Source organism: Solanum verrucosum, unplaced genomic scaffold, assembly GCF_900185275.1.
Source record: "Solanum verrucosum unplaced genomic scaffold, falcon-dt-bn FXZP01000103.1, whole genome shotgun sequence".
Taxonomy (NCBI): domain Eukaryota; kingdom Viridiplantae; phylum Streptophyta; class Magnoliopsida; order Solanales; family Solanaceae; genus Solanum; species Solanum verrucosum.
In genome coordinates, this window is record NW_026020048.1 from 132,841 (window position 1) to 151,811 (window position 18,971).

The following is an 18,971-nucleotide window of genomic DNA, read 5'->3' on the forward strand; positions in this document are numbered from 1 at the left end:
GAGAGTCAATTAATTTTTTTTATATAAGTTTTAAATAATTAAGCTGTTAATTATTGTAATGTATAGTATTACTTATATTATTTTTAAATATATTTAAATATTATATCTTAGGTTTTTTATCCTAATTTATATGGCATTGATAGAATTTAAAGTGTCAAATAATTATTAATTATTGTAATAGATAATATGGAGTATTTAAGTCATTTATAGTATAGTAATTAATATATAATATGTAGTATTTAAGTGGAAGGTGATGGGGCCCACTTATATAGTTTGATAAATATATTGGATATTAGTAGTGATTTATAGTATAGTAATTAATAATTTATAATATGTAGTATTTAAGTGGAAGGTGGTGGGGCCCACTTATATATTTTATAAATATATTGGACATTAGTAGTGATCTTATTGGCACAATGGTAGTCATTCCTAGAGTCTTCTATAATATACTAATATACTAATATAATAAGTCATAATGCAAATATATATAAGTATTTAGTTACATTGTAACTATCTTGTTAGGTTTCAACCAAAAGCTAACAAGATTTTTAGTTACATATTTATTATTTAGTTAAATAATAAATATGTCATTGTATGAGCTATTTATTACTCATTCCTTTTGAATTTGTTAATCTGATTTTGATCCGACACATAGTTTACGAAAGTAAATTAGATTTTGAGAAAAAAACATTAAGTGATACTTGAAATTGTCCCAAATTTTCAAAAAGACACCTTAACTTTGCATGCGTCCTATTACCCCACAAAACATTCAAAATCACAATAAATACACATTTTTACACAATATTTCTACTTTGAACAAAAATATACTTCGAATGTGCAATTTCTTAAAAACAAAAAGTCGGACCCATTATTGATGTATTGAAGGATGCTTTGGTAATTTCCTATAATGAATTCGTTTTGTTTGTTTCTTTTAAATTTATTTTACTATACTAAATAATTGTATAAAATATTATGAATCACGATAATTAATTACTTAAATATTTAAAAGATATAAAAATATATAAAAGATCTGATTGACTCTTCAAATTTTACTGGTGACACATAAATTGGGACAAATGAAATAATATATATTATTTGAAAATTTCTTAGAAAGTACTATACATTACAATAATTAACAACTAGAAATATTTCAAAGACAAAAAAAATTGATTGAATCTCAAATTTTTTTTAGTACTACATAAATTGAGAAAGAAGAAATGACCTCTATTATTTGAAAATGGCGTAAAAACATTACAAATCATACAATAAGAATTAACAATTTAAAATTTTAAAAGACTTTAATGCTTTATACTTACTCTATTTCCACTTTGGACAAAAATATCCTCCCAATATGCATATTTTTTTAAACAAAAAGTGGGACCCATTATTGATGTATTCAAGGATGCCTTGGTAATTTTCCTATGATGAATTCGTTTTGTTTGTTGTTTATTTATTTTTAAATAATTGTATAAAATATTATAAATCACAATAATTATTTACTTAAATATTCAAAAGATATAAAAATATGTAAAAGATCTGATTAACTCTTCAAATTTTATCGGTGACACATAAATTGGACAAATGAAATAATATATATTTTTGAAAATTACTTAGAAAGTACAATAATTTACAGTAATTAACAATAAAATATTTAAAGACAAAAAAATTGATTGAATCTCGAAATTTTATTAGTACCACATAAATTGAGAAAGAAGAAATAACCTTTAATCAAAATTGCGTAAAAGATATTACAAATCATACAACAATAATTAGCAATTTAGAATGTTAAAAGACATAAAAAAATTTTTACCATAGTTAACAATAATTAAAAATTTAAACTATTTTAAATTAATATTAAAGTTTGATTAACCCTTTAATTTTGTCTTTGTCACATAAATTGAAACAAAAAAGATACATATTGAGCCCGTGCTAGCACGGACTCCGATGTCTAGTGTGTATATATATATATATATATATAGCAAATAGATTGACAATAAGCTTTATCGCCCCGCCGTGGCTCCTTTCAGCTTTAAGCTACAAACGTTAATGCAACACACTCATTTTCCTTATTATATTCAGTTGGTATAACCATAATATATATATATATATATATATATATATATATATATATATATATGGTTCTCTTTCTCAAGCTCAAGGAAACGCCTTTATTAAAACATTACATGAAAAGAAATAAATTAAAACGACACGTAAAATTAAACCATAAATCTCTCACAACTCATACTCCTCGCGATTCATGAGAATCCATTTTCCATCTTCTTGTTGAACCATCCCATTGTGCTTCTCGACCCACCAAGCTCCAGGTACCAAATATTCATCTTTTAAGATATCCCATATCCTGTTCACTAGTGCGAGATCGCGATTCACTTCTAGTTTAAAACCATCTAAAGGTCCAATTCCTTGAGTACCATCAATTCCATGCAAGTAACCTTCCAAATTATGCCTAGTGTGTGGGTCCCCAGGATTCAATTTCAAATATGGGGATTTTGTGGTGCCAATTATTATTTCCTGTCCGACGTCGAAATACCCAATGGGTGGGTATTTTGGTACAATATCTAATAAGTTATGAATTCTCATGATGTGAAGGTGTTTCAATTTGTTAAATGCGTTAACAAAATTGAGATCTCCAACTTTAGGACTTGCGAAAACAAAAGTTGTCACTGGAAATTCCTTGCCACTGCTTGTTTTGTTGATTCCGTTGTAAGCTATGTCGACTGCATTTAGAGTTGCAAGTGATGCACCTAGGCTATGTCCAGCCACTGTTATACTGACCTCGTCGTCTTTGTATTCTTCAACCAATCTTTTCACTTCTTCAATTACCTGAAAACATGATTCCATATTTTTACTAATTTATTTATAGTGAGACACTTCAACTAACTGTCAGAATTTAATATGTACGTACCTGGTCTCTAGCACTCGCTTGATTAAACTTTGATCGTGCACTTTCTGATGTATAAACGTTGTAGAATCCATGATGCACCAATGGTTTGAACAAAGGAAGTAAACCCCCATCACCAAACACTTTTGGTCCTGGAATTTGTAAAAATTGAAGGTCATTAACCCACTCCAGTAGATGATTTTATTTATTCATGTTTTAGTTACTTGATGACGGTAGATAGCTAGATACCTACTTTTAGCAGTACTAATCCATACCTACTCGCCAATTATATATTTCTCCCTAATTTATGTATCTTATTTTTCCTACTTATCTGATTCATTAACACTTCATATTTTAAATAATTAAATTAACAAAACATAAATAAATGGGAGATTTTGAAGTAGTAACTTCTTTTCCTTTTTTTTTCTTGTGTTGCTGATGAAAGGGGTATGTTTGTCTTACTGAATTTGGTTGGTAATTACATTTTTTTTTATTCGTCGTCCATTATTCATTTGGGAGTTGATTAGATTTGAATTCATGCCAAGAAATTTTATATAGAAAGTAAAGTGTTTCTTAGCAAAATATATTTTATACTTAGAACTCAAACATAAATTTCTAATTTAATAAATGAAGAAATACTCATCATTTTGCAATAATTTTCGTGAATAAAGGGGTGTAATTTTCTATCTAGAATGTTGTTTGATCTTTTTATGTATTTTTTTTTAATAATTATATTTAATAGAATATGAGCCAAAAGAACATTTCAAATGGACTAACCTAATGTAGATGTTTACATTAAATAGTGAGCTTCAAATCTCAATATTTGGAAACTTTTTTCATAGTTTAAAATGAATTACTTTAAAGTATTAAAAAAACCATTGATTTTTTTTTTCATGTTTACTTTTAATTTTATATTTTCTAATAGAACAACTTGAAGATAACAAAAAAAATAATAGTGAAAAAGGGATTACGTAAATTTGAAAAACATATTTTTATACATTTTTTCATATTTACTTTTATCTTTGCATTTTTCAATTTATATGATAGTACATTTTTAGCTAGTCACAAAAAAACATATTTTTTTTTATATTTGATAGTAATTTAACTTTAAAATATTGTTTTATCCTTTAAATATACCATATATATTTATTTTTTTAAATCTTTGTAAATTACATATTCAGTCAAACAACATCTATGAATTGGGTGGGGAGTGAATAGTCAATACTTTCTCCATCCCATATTAGTTAATCACCTTACTATAAATAATTGTTCCATATTAGTTGATCATATTACTAAATCAAAAGAACATTAATTAAGGGTGTGTTTGGTATGAAGGAAAACATTTTTCGGAAAATATTTTCCAATTTTCTCATGTTTGGTTGGGTTAAATGTTTTGGAAAATATTTTTCAAATCAATTCATTTTTCTCAAATTTAAGGAAAATGACTTCCCTTCAAAACTTAAGGAAAACATTTTCCAAAACTCTCTTCCAACTTCAATTTACAATTATTTTTTATTGAAAATATCAATTAATTTGTCCCTACCCTCAAACCAGCCCCCCAACCCCCCCCCCCCCCCCCCAAAAAATAATAATTTTAAAGCTTGTTTCTAAATTCAATTTTTTTACCCCACCCTCACCACCACCCCATACCACCACACCTCCCAAAAAAAATATTAAAATTGTTTTTAAAAGATATTTCTAATTTCAATTTTTTATTTTTTTACCACTATCCCCTACCCTCACCCTCCCCATCAGCCCCCCACCCCCTTCAAAAAGCAAAAAATTTAAGTTTGTTTTTAAAAAATATTTTCAACTTCAAAATTTTTATTTTTTCATCCCGATCATCGACCACCCACCCCCTATCCCCGGCCACCCCCCTCCCCCCAAAAAAAATTTCAACTTCAAAATTTTATTTTCACCCCTACACTCGACCTCCCCACCCACCCCCCTACCAGCCCCCACCCCCAAAAAAAATTTTAAGTTTTCTTTTTAAAAAATATTTTCAACTTCAAAGTTTCATATTTTCACCCCTACCCTCGACCCACCCCCTACCCAGCCCCCCACCAACCCACCCCCTACCAACCCCCTCTCCCCCACCACCCCAAAAAAAATTAAGTTTGATTTTAAAAAATATTTTCAACTTCAAAATTTTATTTTTTCACCCCTACCCTCGACCCCCCATCCCCTACCAGCCCCCCACCCACTCCCCTACCATCCCCCACTCCCCAAAAAAAATTAAGTTTATTTTTAAAAAATATTTTCAACTTCAAAATTTCAATTTTTCACCTTTACCCCTCGACCCCCCACCCCAAAAAAAAAAAATTAAGTTTTAACTCGCCTTATCACATCATGCATGTGAAATATATCTAACATATGAGTAAATAATAAATTTGATTGAGTTCTTTTTAACGATAGTCATAAATGATGTGCTAAAGGGTCTGAAATTTAATTAAGTACAACATTTAAATAGCCCTTCTTAGAAACATGTATACAAAATTAACAAAAACAAGTTTAACTTAAGGTGCAGAAAGTACAACTTAATTACAACACACTCATATGTATTATTGCATATGATGTGTTCGTAATAACCCTTTTATTCAAACATTACATGGAATTAAAGAAATAAAATTAAAATAGCAAGTACATTAAACTCCAAATTAAATTAAACCTCAGCCACAACTATGTCATACTCCTCTCGATCATTGAGAACCCATTTTCCATCTTCTTGTTGAACCATTCCTTTGTTCTTCACAGTCCACCAATTTGCTGGGACAAGATACTCACTTTTCAATGCTCCTGAAGATTTGTTAACAAGTGCGATATCGCGATCCACCTCTAGTTTAAAATCGGTTAAAAGTCCTATACCTTGAGTTCCCGCAACTCCATGCATGTAACACTCCAAATTATGCCATGTGATGATATCTCCAGGGAGATTTAAATATGGGGATTTTGTGGTGTCGATTATTATTTCCTGCCCAACGTCAAAATATCCAATAGGTGGGTATTTCGGAACAATATCCAATATGTTATGAATTCTCATAACGTGAAGGTGTTTCAATTTGTTAAATGCGTTTAAAAAATTGAGATCTCCAACTTTAGGACTTGCAAATACAAAAGCTGTCACTGGGAATTCCTTCCCATGACTTGACTTGTTGATTTTATTGTAAGCTATGTCAACTGCATTCAGAGTCGCTAGGGATGCACCTAGGCTATGTCCAGTCACAGTTATGCTCACCTCTTCATTCTTATATTCCTCGACCAATCTCTTCACTTCTTCAAGGACCTATACGTAATGTATACTTTAATTAAATGGCATTAAATCAAAATATATGTAGGAATTCAAGGTCAAAATTATATATACCTGATCTCTAGCACTTGTTTTATTAAACTTTGATCGTGCACTTTCTGATGTATAAACGTTGTAGAAGCCATGATGCACCAATGGTTTGAACAAAGGAAGTAAACCCCCATCACCAAACACTTTTGGTCCTGGAATTTGTAAAAATTGAAGGTCATTAACCCACTCCAGTGTCTGAATTGTTCCTCTCCAAGCAATCACAATATCCCTCCTTCCTAGTGAAACTTTACCCTCATCAGTAGCCACAGCAACATATCCCATAAAATTCGACTCCTTACTCCATGCTTCTCTTGACAATGATTTCGTAATGAAAGCATCAGGAAGTGGAATTGATGAAGTAGCATAGAAATATTTGGTTACCCGATACTTCGATGCATCAAGGCCAACATTAGAAAAAAGATTTTCCATCGAGTATCTGCTAGCTCCGGCATATTTAGATACTTTATCAGAAATGAAGGTGTCGTAAGTCACTTCAGCTAATTCTCCATATTGAATGATATATTTACGTAGATCAACATCCAAGGGGTTTAATAACCCTTCCCAATTGTTTTTCCCACTAAGTTCCTCCCATTTCTCAGCCATGCTAGACATTTTTCTTTTTCTTTTTGTTGCTCTTAGTTTTTTCTTGGTATGTGAAGTACATTAAGCCCATGAATTTATAGGGAAGCAACTTCGTTGATCTCTAAGGTTTTTCAATTTTCATGCATGAAACACGTTTTGATTTATTTTTTAAAATTTTTTGTGAATTATTGTCATAGTCCAGTAATAAATGATTTAACCAGGAAAGCATTAAAAATAGTACTAATAAAATAATGATTTCCATATTGAATTTCTGAACTACTACCACCATTAACATTTCGCTGTTTGGCCATATGAAGAACATTTTGGCATATTTGAAATAATATATAGGGAGTGTTACCAGCAAGGTTGTGGCAGAGGGGTAATTACTTCTCCATCTTTAATCAGAGGTTTCAGGTTCGAGTCCCTCTAGGAATAGAGTCACTTTGTGAGACTTTTCGGCGGGTATCCAAATTTAATCGAGCTCCATTATGAGTATTGAACATCGAGTGGGAAATTGTGAGTATCGGCGCTTAGGTATTAATTTATCCTTCCTTAATATATGTTTCTAATTTGTTTTAATACAAAACTTAAAGTAGATGATAGAGCTTTGTATTTTTATTTATATGTAAATAAGGGATCCGGCTCCACACCATTTCCCTTCCCTCCATTTTTCCCAAATTCTTGCTTGGATATGAGACACATGACATAGGTAAAAACTAATGGTTAAGATTTAATTGAATAAACATAAGATTTTAATTATGATTTAGATAATTAATACTTCATAAGAAAAATGTCAAGACCACAATCATCATAATATATTATCTTGTCCATAAATATATTATTTCTTTTTCTGACTAGTATTGTCTTCTGTTTTTGTCCATAAATACATTATAAAATAAATTCTCTTTTTCTAATTATTTTTTCCCTGCGAGTATTTTTTTCTATTAATTATATGTAAACTAATTTCAAAGAGAAAGTTCAAAGTTGCTTTCTAAGACTTACTCATTTTTATTTTAAAAAACAAACGGAAGATAAATACTCGTAGGAAATTTTTTAGAAAAGAGAACAATTTTTATAATTTATTTATGGACAAGATATTATATTGTTATGATTTATGATTATGGTATTATTATTTTTCTTATGATATTAATTATCTAAATCATAATTAAAATATTATTTCAATCTATTAAATCTTAGTCATTGATTTTTATCTATGCCATGTGTCTCACATCCAAGCAAAAACTTGTGGAAAATGGAGAGGAGCTGAATCCGTAAATAAGCTACTTATTGAATAGTTTGAATTTGTAGAGGGGAAAAGTAAGTTCCAAATTACATACTATTTGACAATAGAATAACGAAAATCATATAATATAGGTGGATTTCATCACTTTATTAATGCATTGGTAAGATACACCAACCAACTTGCTGATTGTTTTCTCCGACTACCTAAACTTATTACTTAACAAACTTCATTTTTAACGTGCGTGCATTTTATAATATTTGATAGAATGATTTTCATTAGGCGCGGTTAAAATTAAATTATCATTGATAATTTAATTTAGATGTATTTATTGGGTTGGATTATCGAATTAATGATTTGAAAGAGATAATTCTTAAACAGAAAAAAAAAAAAAAGATAGTCGGAAATTTTATATGTTAACCATTTGTCTAAATTCTTATAAATAATGAATTATCAATTTAAGAACCAATTGTCTAAATTTTTTTATCGAATTAATAATATGTTAACCATTTTACTTGTCCCCTGTCTCCTCTCCCACTCTAAATTTCTTTAATTTGCTTCAAAACATCTATCATCATTTGCTACTGATCACTCCAATTACTATTGTCATTGTGTATATATATATATATATATAAATTACTCTTCCACTGATTTTATTTCTATACTAGATAATCAATGAATAATCATTAAGCCAAATATAAAATTAATTAATATCTTATTGATTCTGTAGAGATTTAGCACATATAAAAATTAATAATAAATACAAGAATTATTAAATATAAAAATCAAATCATACCATATGATAATCACCCTGACCCCTAATTTCCTTGAGAATAGTATCTTGGATATGCATGGTAAATGATTTTCTTTTTTAGTTTTTTATGTCGTTGGATGGAAACAAAATTTATTTAATGTACGAATTACTTAAACAACTAAAAAATATACGGTTGACAATAGCTGTAAAAAAACATATTTATTACATTAGAAAAAGAGAAGGCATACTATAAATATGAAAGATGTAGAAGATTATTTATGTCGAGAAACTATAGCTGACAATGACCAGAATAACGTGCATCATGAGAAACAAGATATTTAATTTTAAAATTTGATCATAAGTTAATGTTTTACGAAAATAAAATCATGATTGGTATAATTTTGAATTTATAGTATATTTTTTTTGTTTTAATCTATTTGCTTTAGTAATATTCACTTATATTTTAACACTATATACCATTTATTCTTTAATTAAAATTGATAGATTATCTCTTTCTCAAATATTAAAAGAATTTTATGGTGTATATTTATTTATTTATTTTTAAATTCAAAATGACTTATACTAATTATAGCGAAAAGGCAAAATATCCAACTCTGAACTTGTTTTAAAAAGTTGATTTCACACTCAAATTAATTTAGCAACCTATTATACCACCCCAAATGTACTAATTTAGTCACATAATCTAATGTGATTTACACGTATTTGTCAGATCTTTGCAAGCTTACCCGTGTAATTTATTTATTTTATTGATACATATATTAGTAAAAAAAGTCAAGTAATAACTTCATTCAATTTATTTTTTTCTAACCGCCATCCAAAAATTCAATACCATCACCATCTTATTGCGCGACATCTATCATCAAATATCACACGCTATTAAGGTCACCAAAAATCACCAAACATAACCACCTATTTCACCATTCGATACTCAAAGAATAATTATCAATATTTATTTGCAAAGATCTTAGTCGAACAATTGACAATTTAGTACTCGATTTACTATCACTAATTTTGTGGAAATTTTAGAAACGATTTTCTTAAGAGAGAAGAAAGATCTATGAAAATACGTACATTAAAAGATTGGATTTTGTGCAAAATTCAAAAACTTTTTACAAAGAAAAGGAAAGGTATGGAAATGTTCTAACTTCATGTGTTCACAATCAATAAAAAAGATAAATAAATTGATGAATTTGATGATGGGAATGGAAATAGTAAGAATTGATCAATTTTAGATGTCTCGTTGAAATCTTTTTCAAGCAGCAAACCTAATTAATTGAACAACTTCGAAGATTTTTGTAGTGAATTTTGAGCCTCAATATAATATTGTTTTATGTTTTTCTCTCAAAAAATTACCATGAAAAAAATTGTTTTTTTCATAAACACCATAGTCAAATAAGTGCTTGTGATAAAGAAAAAAAGAAGAAGAAATATAAGATGGCGTGAAGATGAAGGGGTGTATGTGGGGTTTACTTTTACTTAAACACGCCTTTTTTATTTTGTATTTTATTTTATTTACACGTCATCTTTGAGGGCAATATAAAATTCACTTTTGAATCGCCATGATAATCTAAACAAGTAACTCACTTCTCAGGACAAGTTGAAGGAAAAATTTATGTCTTTTTATTATACTTATAATATTTACCGTTTTGTCAAACATGCATTTCATGATGTTGTTAAAAAATATGCACGTTTTAGTTTTATATTTGAAATTTATATATTAATTACTTTTTATAATATTAGTTAAAAATACATGTTCATTAATTAATATATTTTCAATATATAATATCAATCTTAGATACCTAATCTAATACTTTATTTATGAAGGCACATATTCTGTCAAAATTAATTTAATTTTTTTAATAATCAACTCTTATTTTAAATTTTTTATTTAAATTGTCCAATATGCATTCCACTGTATGTTCTTAAAAAATATGCACTTTCAATTTTTATGATTAATCAAATTAGAATATTATTCATTTGAAATCTACATATGAATTATTTTGTATACTAGTATTTGTTAAGATTATAGGTATATTGATTCATATATTTCCAGGAGACAATATCTATCTTATGTATGTAATTTAATCTCCATTTATGAAGGCACGTGTTTATTAAATATTAATATTTATTTTTTAATAATCAACTCTTATTTTAAATTTTGATCTAATTATACAATTATATTTATGTAATCAAATAGTATGCGTATAGTTATACTGTGACAAATAAATAGGTCATCAAAATTATTATATTATATAACTATTTAATTGTGTAATTATTGCCTTAATAGTCATATCAAATTTATTTATCAAATGACTTTTCAAACCAAATTTATGTTGTAGCCCAACAAGCACACTATCCATCCTTTGTTGTAAAACTGTCCTTATTAAAAGTCATAACATACCATCTTATTCAAAAGTTTAAATTATTAAATAAAATTTAATTATTAAATTATATCTTTAGTATATTTTTCATATTCAGACGTCGAATTTAATTTTTTCATGAATAAAGATATTAATTGATAATGAAACTCGAATCTAAGAAGTTCATTTTTTTTATATACTATGATAAAATATTTGACTATTTTATTTTAAAGCAGCGATTATTAAATAGAGAAAATTACTATAAAAAAATCAGTCAGCGATTATGTTTTCATTGTTTAATGACACAAAATATTTGTACATAATTAATTCCTAATATATTTGTAGTAAGTAATTATAAGTGATAATATATCTTTATTTACTTAATTATTTTTAAATATAGACTTTACTATAGTAGATATTCTCATGAAGCACATTATTTGGGTCACTGTCAGAGAATTTCTTGACATTGATACATCTTTCATAATGAGGTGTCCTACTTATCAAACTCAATTTTGGGCTAAAAACCACGGCTCATCAGATGGAGTCACAAAGACAAAGCCAATAAAAGTAGTACGATGATGAAACTCGAATCTAAGAAGTTCATTTTTTTTATATACTATGATAAAATATTTGACTATTTTATTTTAAAGCAGCGATTATTAAATAGAGAAAATTACTATAAAAAAAATCAGTCAACGATTATTTTTTCATTGTTTAATGATACAAAATATTTGTACATAATTAATTTCTAATATATTTGTAGTAAGTAATTATAAGTAATAATATATCTTTATTTACTTAATTATTTTTAAATATAGACTTTACTATAGTAGACATTCTCATGAAGCACATTATTTGGGTCACTGTCAGAGAATTTCTTGATATTGATACATCTTTCATAATGAGGCGCCCTACTTATCAAACTCAATTTCGGGCTAAAAATCACGGCTCATCAGATGAAGTCACAAAGACAAAGCCAATTAAAGTAGTACGATGATGAAACTCGAATCTAAGAAGTTCACTTTTTTTATATACTAAGATAAAATATTTGACTATTTTATTTTAAAGCAGCGTATTAAATAGAGAAAATTACTATAAAAAAAATCAGTCAGCGATTATTTTTTCATTGTTTAATGATACAAATATTTGTACATAATTAATTCCTAATATATTTGTAGTAAGTAATTATAAATGATAATATATCTTTATTTACTTAATTATTTTTAAATATAGACTTTACTATAGTAGATATTCTCATGAAGCACATTATTTGGGTCACTGTCAAAGAATTTCTTGACATTGATACATCTTTCATAACGAGGCACCCTACTTATCAAACTCAATTTCGGGCTAAAAATCACGGCTCATCAGACGGAGTCACAAAGACAAATCCAATAAAAGTAGTACGATGATGAAACTCGAATCTAAGAAGTTCACTTTTTTTATATACTATGATAAAATATTTGACTATTTTATTTTAAAGCAGCAATCATTAAATAGAGAAAAATACTATAAAAAAAATCAGTCAGCGATTATTTTTTCATTGTTTAATGACACAAAACATTTTTACATAATTAATTCCTAATATATTTGTAGTAAGTAATTATAAGTGATAATATATCTTTATTTACTTAATTATTTTTAAATATAGACTTTACTATAGTAGATATTCTCATGAAGCACATTATTTGGGTCACTGTCAGAGAATTTCTTGACATTGATTTTGACTAACATCTTTCATAATGAGAAAAATAATCTTTTTGGTGTACGTCTTTGAATTAGCTACTATTAATAAAGAGTATTTCTTTTGTTGATACCATACACTAAATAAATAAATACATATAAAAGATTCTAATAAACAAAGCTTGTAATATTTGATGAAGATCAAAAGGACCAAAATCACGCATAGGATCGGAGTAGAATATTTAAGAACTTTTTTAAAATTTACCCTAAATATAAGGATCGTGTTTTAAATTTTCTTGGCATGATTACTTTTACCATCTTATTTATTAATAATGATGAATAAATGGAAAAATATTCTTTTGACAGACGAAAAAGAGAAAAGAAGTACTCTGAATACAAAAAAATATTCATTCCAATTGTTTTATTAACAAAATATAATTAGACTGGCTTTAAGAGTCGCCACTTAATTTTAAAGGTAACATTAAGAAAACTGTTGTTTTCAAAAGACTAAAACAGAAAATCTAATGAAAACTTAAAAGGGATTAGGGGTTCTTATTAGTATTCTAAGAAGGGTTTTAAAGCATCTAGAACACCCGCTAAAGCAATTATTCGGCAATTAATCATTTGGCTAAAAATTTGACTTAATTTGATTTAACAATTTTTAGATTAGAACCATTTTAAAGGGGACAAGGGGAAGTATGGAACTACTATCTAAGTGAGATATTTTACAAAATTATTCTTTATGTTTTGTTAAAGGTGATTTATTCAATTAAAGTGTTAAATTAATATGGGTGTCTTTTGTGGATTTTGAATTTTTAAAATCTTAAGATTAAGTAGCAGATATTGATAAATAAATAAACACAATAAAAGCAAAGGGGGAAAGAGACTTGGGCCCAAATCTAGTTTTCCTATCCGCCTGGGATAGTATTTGGGCCCATTTTCATTTTGGGTCTTTTGCCCATTTGAATCACATGTACCTGTCCTAATCTAACATAAAGAGAAATATATTTTTATCTTTGGGTCTTAGGCCCAATTCTTTCACCTGTCCTAAGAACTAACAAGTATAACAAATTAAATAAGTGGGCTTAGGCCCAAAATAACAAAATACAATTTGTTTTGGAATTAAGAGTGGGCCTTTGGCCCAATCTTCTTAACTATCTGCTCTGCCGCATATTCTTTCAACTCCGGGACTTGTACGTCGGTTTTCAATGACCGATTGACTCGATAAGGGAATTTGAGCCTTTATGACTCTCTCGAAATGCAAGGAAAAGGAGTGAGTTTGTGACGAACTCGGGCAGATTTCACACGTGAACAAACAAAAGGAAAAAGGATTAATATTTTAAAAATGACAACATCCTAATATAATCAAACGAAACTATGTAACATCTGATGAATTTAATAATGATAAAAATTCTTAACAAATTGCATCAATCAAACATCAGTAAATAATTAATTTCCATAAATGGGTAACCCTTGAAAAAAAGAATCAACAATTCGCAACAATCAATAATTATGACGTAAGGAGTCCAAACTAACACACATATGGAGGATATCCCTATTAAGCAGCAACTTCTAACTTAACAGAAGGATGTAACAAAACAGCAAAATGACATTTAATGTCGATACTTTATACTAAACAAAAGTCAAAGAACTATATTCAACAATACTACCAATATCCAGATAGCATAAAACTTGAATACATGATGGAGAGGGAAGGAAGAAAATGGACAGCAGCCTAGCAGATATGCGTTTAACAACGACTCACTGATTTAAACACGAGTTAACGGACTGAACCCTTTTATCAAAATTTAACATTCCAGCGACATCTTAACTCAAACAAACAAGTTGTCATATGAAGAGAAGTGCTACTACCATGTAGCTTTGAAGACAAAAAATGTGCTCATGATGACTCTAACTAGTTTAACAAGAGCACTCATCTAAGAAAGAAACGAGTTAGAGTTCGAACTTTAGACTTCTATCTTTTAAAGTAAGACTTGACTGACCGAAACTACGAAAAACAAAAAAAAAATACAACTCATGTTTAACAAACACATATAGGAATGAGGCACTACGGTATCATGGAGATATATCTATTTAGACAAACCATGAAACTCAACCAATTTGTCACATACAAGATATAAGTCTGTCCAACTCTCACATAGATAGAAAGCAAAATTCCAGATCAGAAGGGTTAAAACAATCAACTAAAAATCCCAAAATAGCAAATATAAAGACACTAAAATGAACTCAAAATATAAATGTCTTGATTCGTTCATCTTAACTTGAGGCGACAGAATAAAGAAATGACATCAAACACTAAATCTTTATCATAGATTTATGACGAATAAAAACAAGTTAGGACTTAATAATATGATACTTTGAAAAATAATCAGAGCTACACCAAGAAAGTTAAGACATCAAGAGTAACAATAATCAAAAAAACAGCCTTCCAACATCCATACACATATTCAAGTCACAATCGAAACAAAAAGATGAAACAATAGACAAAAGGGTACGAAGAACCTCAACTTTTATCAATATCTAGAAGAAAACAGACCATATTCGATGAAGCAAACCGAGTTTACATGAGCAAGGAATGAACTAAAATATCGATTGACTAAACAGAAAGCTCTACTACTGACTTGAAATCAAACAAAAAAAAATGATTCAACCTGAATTTCTATCATTCAAACAGCTCAACAATTAGCATTCCAGCATATTGAACATAACCAAAACACGAAATTTCTGGCGCTTTCATAGTGAAGAAGATGAAGTATTTATATGGGAAAAATTAGGATTCCAAATTGGGGGGAGGGGAAACGAATAGAATTCAGATAGGATAAGACCCACCCCAAATTCAAAATCCATAACTCTTTCACCAATTCAGACAAACGCCATTTTTTGAAATTTTGCCCCATTTCGAAAGAGGAAAGGGGAGATGGACGAGCTGGATCAGCTCTATCGTCCTTGGGGCGAGCCGTGTTTTGATCTCAAGGCCCCAAGGACAAAAACGTGTTACTCGCAGTTGCTTGAAACGTACTAGATTCAGAGGCAAATAAAAAAGACGACAAAGGCGCTAGCGTACTGCTCCTGCGATTTCCGTCTCTTCACGCCGTCTATGTTGCTACTTTGGACTGTTGTACGTTCTACTGGAATGGGCTAATTTGGTATGCTGTTGTATTGAAAATTGATAGTGGGTCGGGTTAAGAATAAAGGAGTAGGCTGGGTATTGGTGTTGTATGTTGGATTGGGATGGGAATTACGTATGTTGTTGTATTGTTGTGTATGTTGAGAAGGTATTGGATTGGGTCTGAAAAATGGGAGGCAAAGAGAATGGGCTGATGAATTGAAATTGGTTGGGAATGGGCTACAGAAATTTAGAAATAGGGCCCAAATTTAGTTTATCACAAATGGGTTTAGGGAATTTGGCTAATAACTAAATAAGATGAATTAATATAAACTAATTTAATGACCTTCTTAATCTTAACGAAATGAAATAATTAACTTACTTATAAAAATAATTAATCTAAATACAAACTAATTAATTCAAAAAATTAAACTATAATCCAAACTAAAACTAAATTAGTAAAATACTTATTTTAATCAATGTACAACTCTTTTGCTACGATTTTCAAAATATTTGTAAGACATAGTAAATACATATATAATTATATGAAATATAGTTATTATTCAAACTACTACAAAGATCGATTGAAATTACTTAAAATAACCTCGAAACTAATTTGAATTATATAATGCTAATTATTCTAAATCATTAAAAAAATTAAGAAGCTCGGAAATTAATTATTATCGGGAAGGGTCAAAATTGGGTGTCAACAACTGTCCCCCGTTTGACTTGAATTGATGAAAGAAATTCGAGGAAAATGAAATTAACAAATCCAATTTTGACCGACCACATCTTCATCCTTTCTGAAAGAGGGGTTTCGGTACGAACTTTAGAAATTACGGTCGAACCCCGAAAATGAGTTTCCTACATACCTTAGCTATATGAGAATTCAGGTCATTTATAGTTCAATACGCTTGATTTGACGCACGGTTTTGAAAGAATTTAAGAAGCTATCCCGACACCGAATTATGAAGGGACTGAAATGCTCGAAAATCAAATTTAAGAGTGAATGTCAAAATACAGTCGAGGTTTCAACATTGATTCTGCCTACATACTCTTCAACCTAAGGAATCATGGCATTTGTAGTTCGACTTGATCGATTGAAAAGGAAATCTATTATACTAGATAACCTTTAGTTTTGGAGGAGTGACAAATAAGTCGAGTATGAAAAAGAGATTTGCAACCTTTCAACCATGAATGTGGAGCTCTTCACATCCATAAGTAAGAACTTTCTCAAACATAATTTCCAAAGCTCTTGGTGCATTGTCACTCAGATTGAAAAATTACCTCTGGTGAAAATCAATTTTTTCTAGATGCGAAACTGAAGCCGATAAACCTAAAGAAAAACCCACATGCCTTTTGATAGGGGTATGGTTTGATTGTGGTGGAAATCACTCCTCAGCTCACGCCTTAAAAGTTTGTCACTGTTATTCAGACTATGTCCCAGTTCTCTGCTAAGAAAAAATTCCACGTTGTGCTGCATCCTTATTGATGTCATCCGCACCTGAGGTTTGACTTGAGAATTCATCCTCTTGGATGTTCTCGACAAAGACTGAGAAAAAACTCATTAGCATAAAAAATGTAATTCAAATGGAGAGATAACGTCTTTTACCATGTTAACACTTAGTCGCTCTCCTTGAACATTTGACGTCAGTTCCTTCATCTTAACATTACACCAATAAAACTTGTATCTCATATTTGCAATATAATTCTTTGAATGTACTCTTTCTTTGATATCGAAATAATAAAATATAGACGATGTAATATGTTGATGGCTCTCTTGATGACGTTCTTGCAAATGAAAATAATGATGATGATTCTTCATTGGTAAGATGATGATAATGATATGATGATGTTGCTACTCCATTGATATGATGATGATGATGCTCCATCGACGGGATGATGATGTTGATGCTCCATTGATAGGATGACGATGATGATAAGATGATGTTGTTACTCCATCGATAGGATAGTGATGATGCTCCATCAATAAAATGATGATGTTGATGCTCCATTGATAGGATAATGATTCCTGATTGATAAGATGACGATAATGATAGGATGATGATGTCATTCTATTGATAGGATGATGATGATGCTCCATCGACAGGATGATTGGCAATGATCCATTGATAGGATAATACTGATGAAGGTCCATAGGTAGGATGATGATAATAAAGAATCGTCGGTAGGATAATGATGAGGATGAAGAAGACCCGTTGGTAGGATAATGTTGATGATCCATTGGTAGGATAATGTTGATGATCCGTTGTTAGGATAATGATAATTAAGATCCTTCGGTAGGATGATGTTAATGTAAATGAACATCTGTTGGTAGGGTGAGGATATTCCGTTGATAGAATGACGATGATATCCCTATAGGTGATGGCATTATGTCATTTGATAATACTCTAGGAATGTCCATCCGGGTGGTAAAGACGATGTCCCTCATGGTAGTTCACATTACCGTGTCTGATATCAATGAGATTTGTGAATAGTCTTCAAATGTTCTTGATGCTGAAAAATGTAATCTCGTGTCATCGAAGATGCTTGTATATATTAAGAGTGATGATTTCACTTGTTCCTATTTTGAACACTTTGTTTTCGTTGTGACTTATGTTTTGTTGGGAATTTAAACGAGGTGTTGTTTTTCGTATTCTAAACTCTTTCTTTTTCTCCTGAAAAACTTAAATGACTTTCCTGCATCCACATAAATGTTGTCAATTTTGGGGAGCTCCTCGCCCTTTTGACTTCTCTACATTCATTTAATAGAGAAATATTATGAACTTGAGGCAATCTTATTGACCTGCATCCACAGAAAATATGTCAGTTTTTAAAACAAACTAATCTCTGTTGTCTTCTTCAATCACTTGATCCTTGTCTTGCTATCTTCAGTTGATTGTTTTGATCTCTTGCTTCTCGATAGACAAGACAAAAACTTTTTATGCAAAAATATTTGAAACATATA

General features: G+C 29.4%; 1 protein-coding gene across 3 annotated transcripts in view; it reads right to left on the reverse strand.

The window, feature by feature from the left end:
- The window catches only part of LOC125822708 (phospholipase A1-IIgamma-like), a 66,334-nt gene extending 59,486 nt beyond the window's left edge, over nucleotides 1–6,848 (reverse strand). The window contains exons 1-3 of one of the 3 annotated variants that reach the window (XM_049502143.1): nucleotides 6,261–6,848; nucleotides 6,104–6,182; nucleotides 2,217–2,762 (exon numbers count right to left, since the gene is read on the reverse strand). In XM_049502143.1, coding sequence (XP_049358100.1) covers nucleotides 2,233–2,762; nucleotides 6,104–6,182; nucleotides 6,261–6,848 — 1,197 coding nt within the window. In that variant the 3' untranslated portion in view covers nucleotides 2,217–2,232. Of the gene's footprint in view, nucleotides 1–2,216; nucleotides 2,763–5,446; nucleotides 6,183–6,260 lie in introns of those variants that run through there. The other 2 variants (XM_049502142.1, XM_049502141.1) reach the window with 2 other exon arrangements.
- Between the last annotated feature and the right edge of the window lie 12,123 nt (nucleotides 6,849–18,971).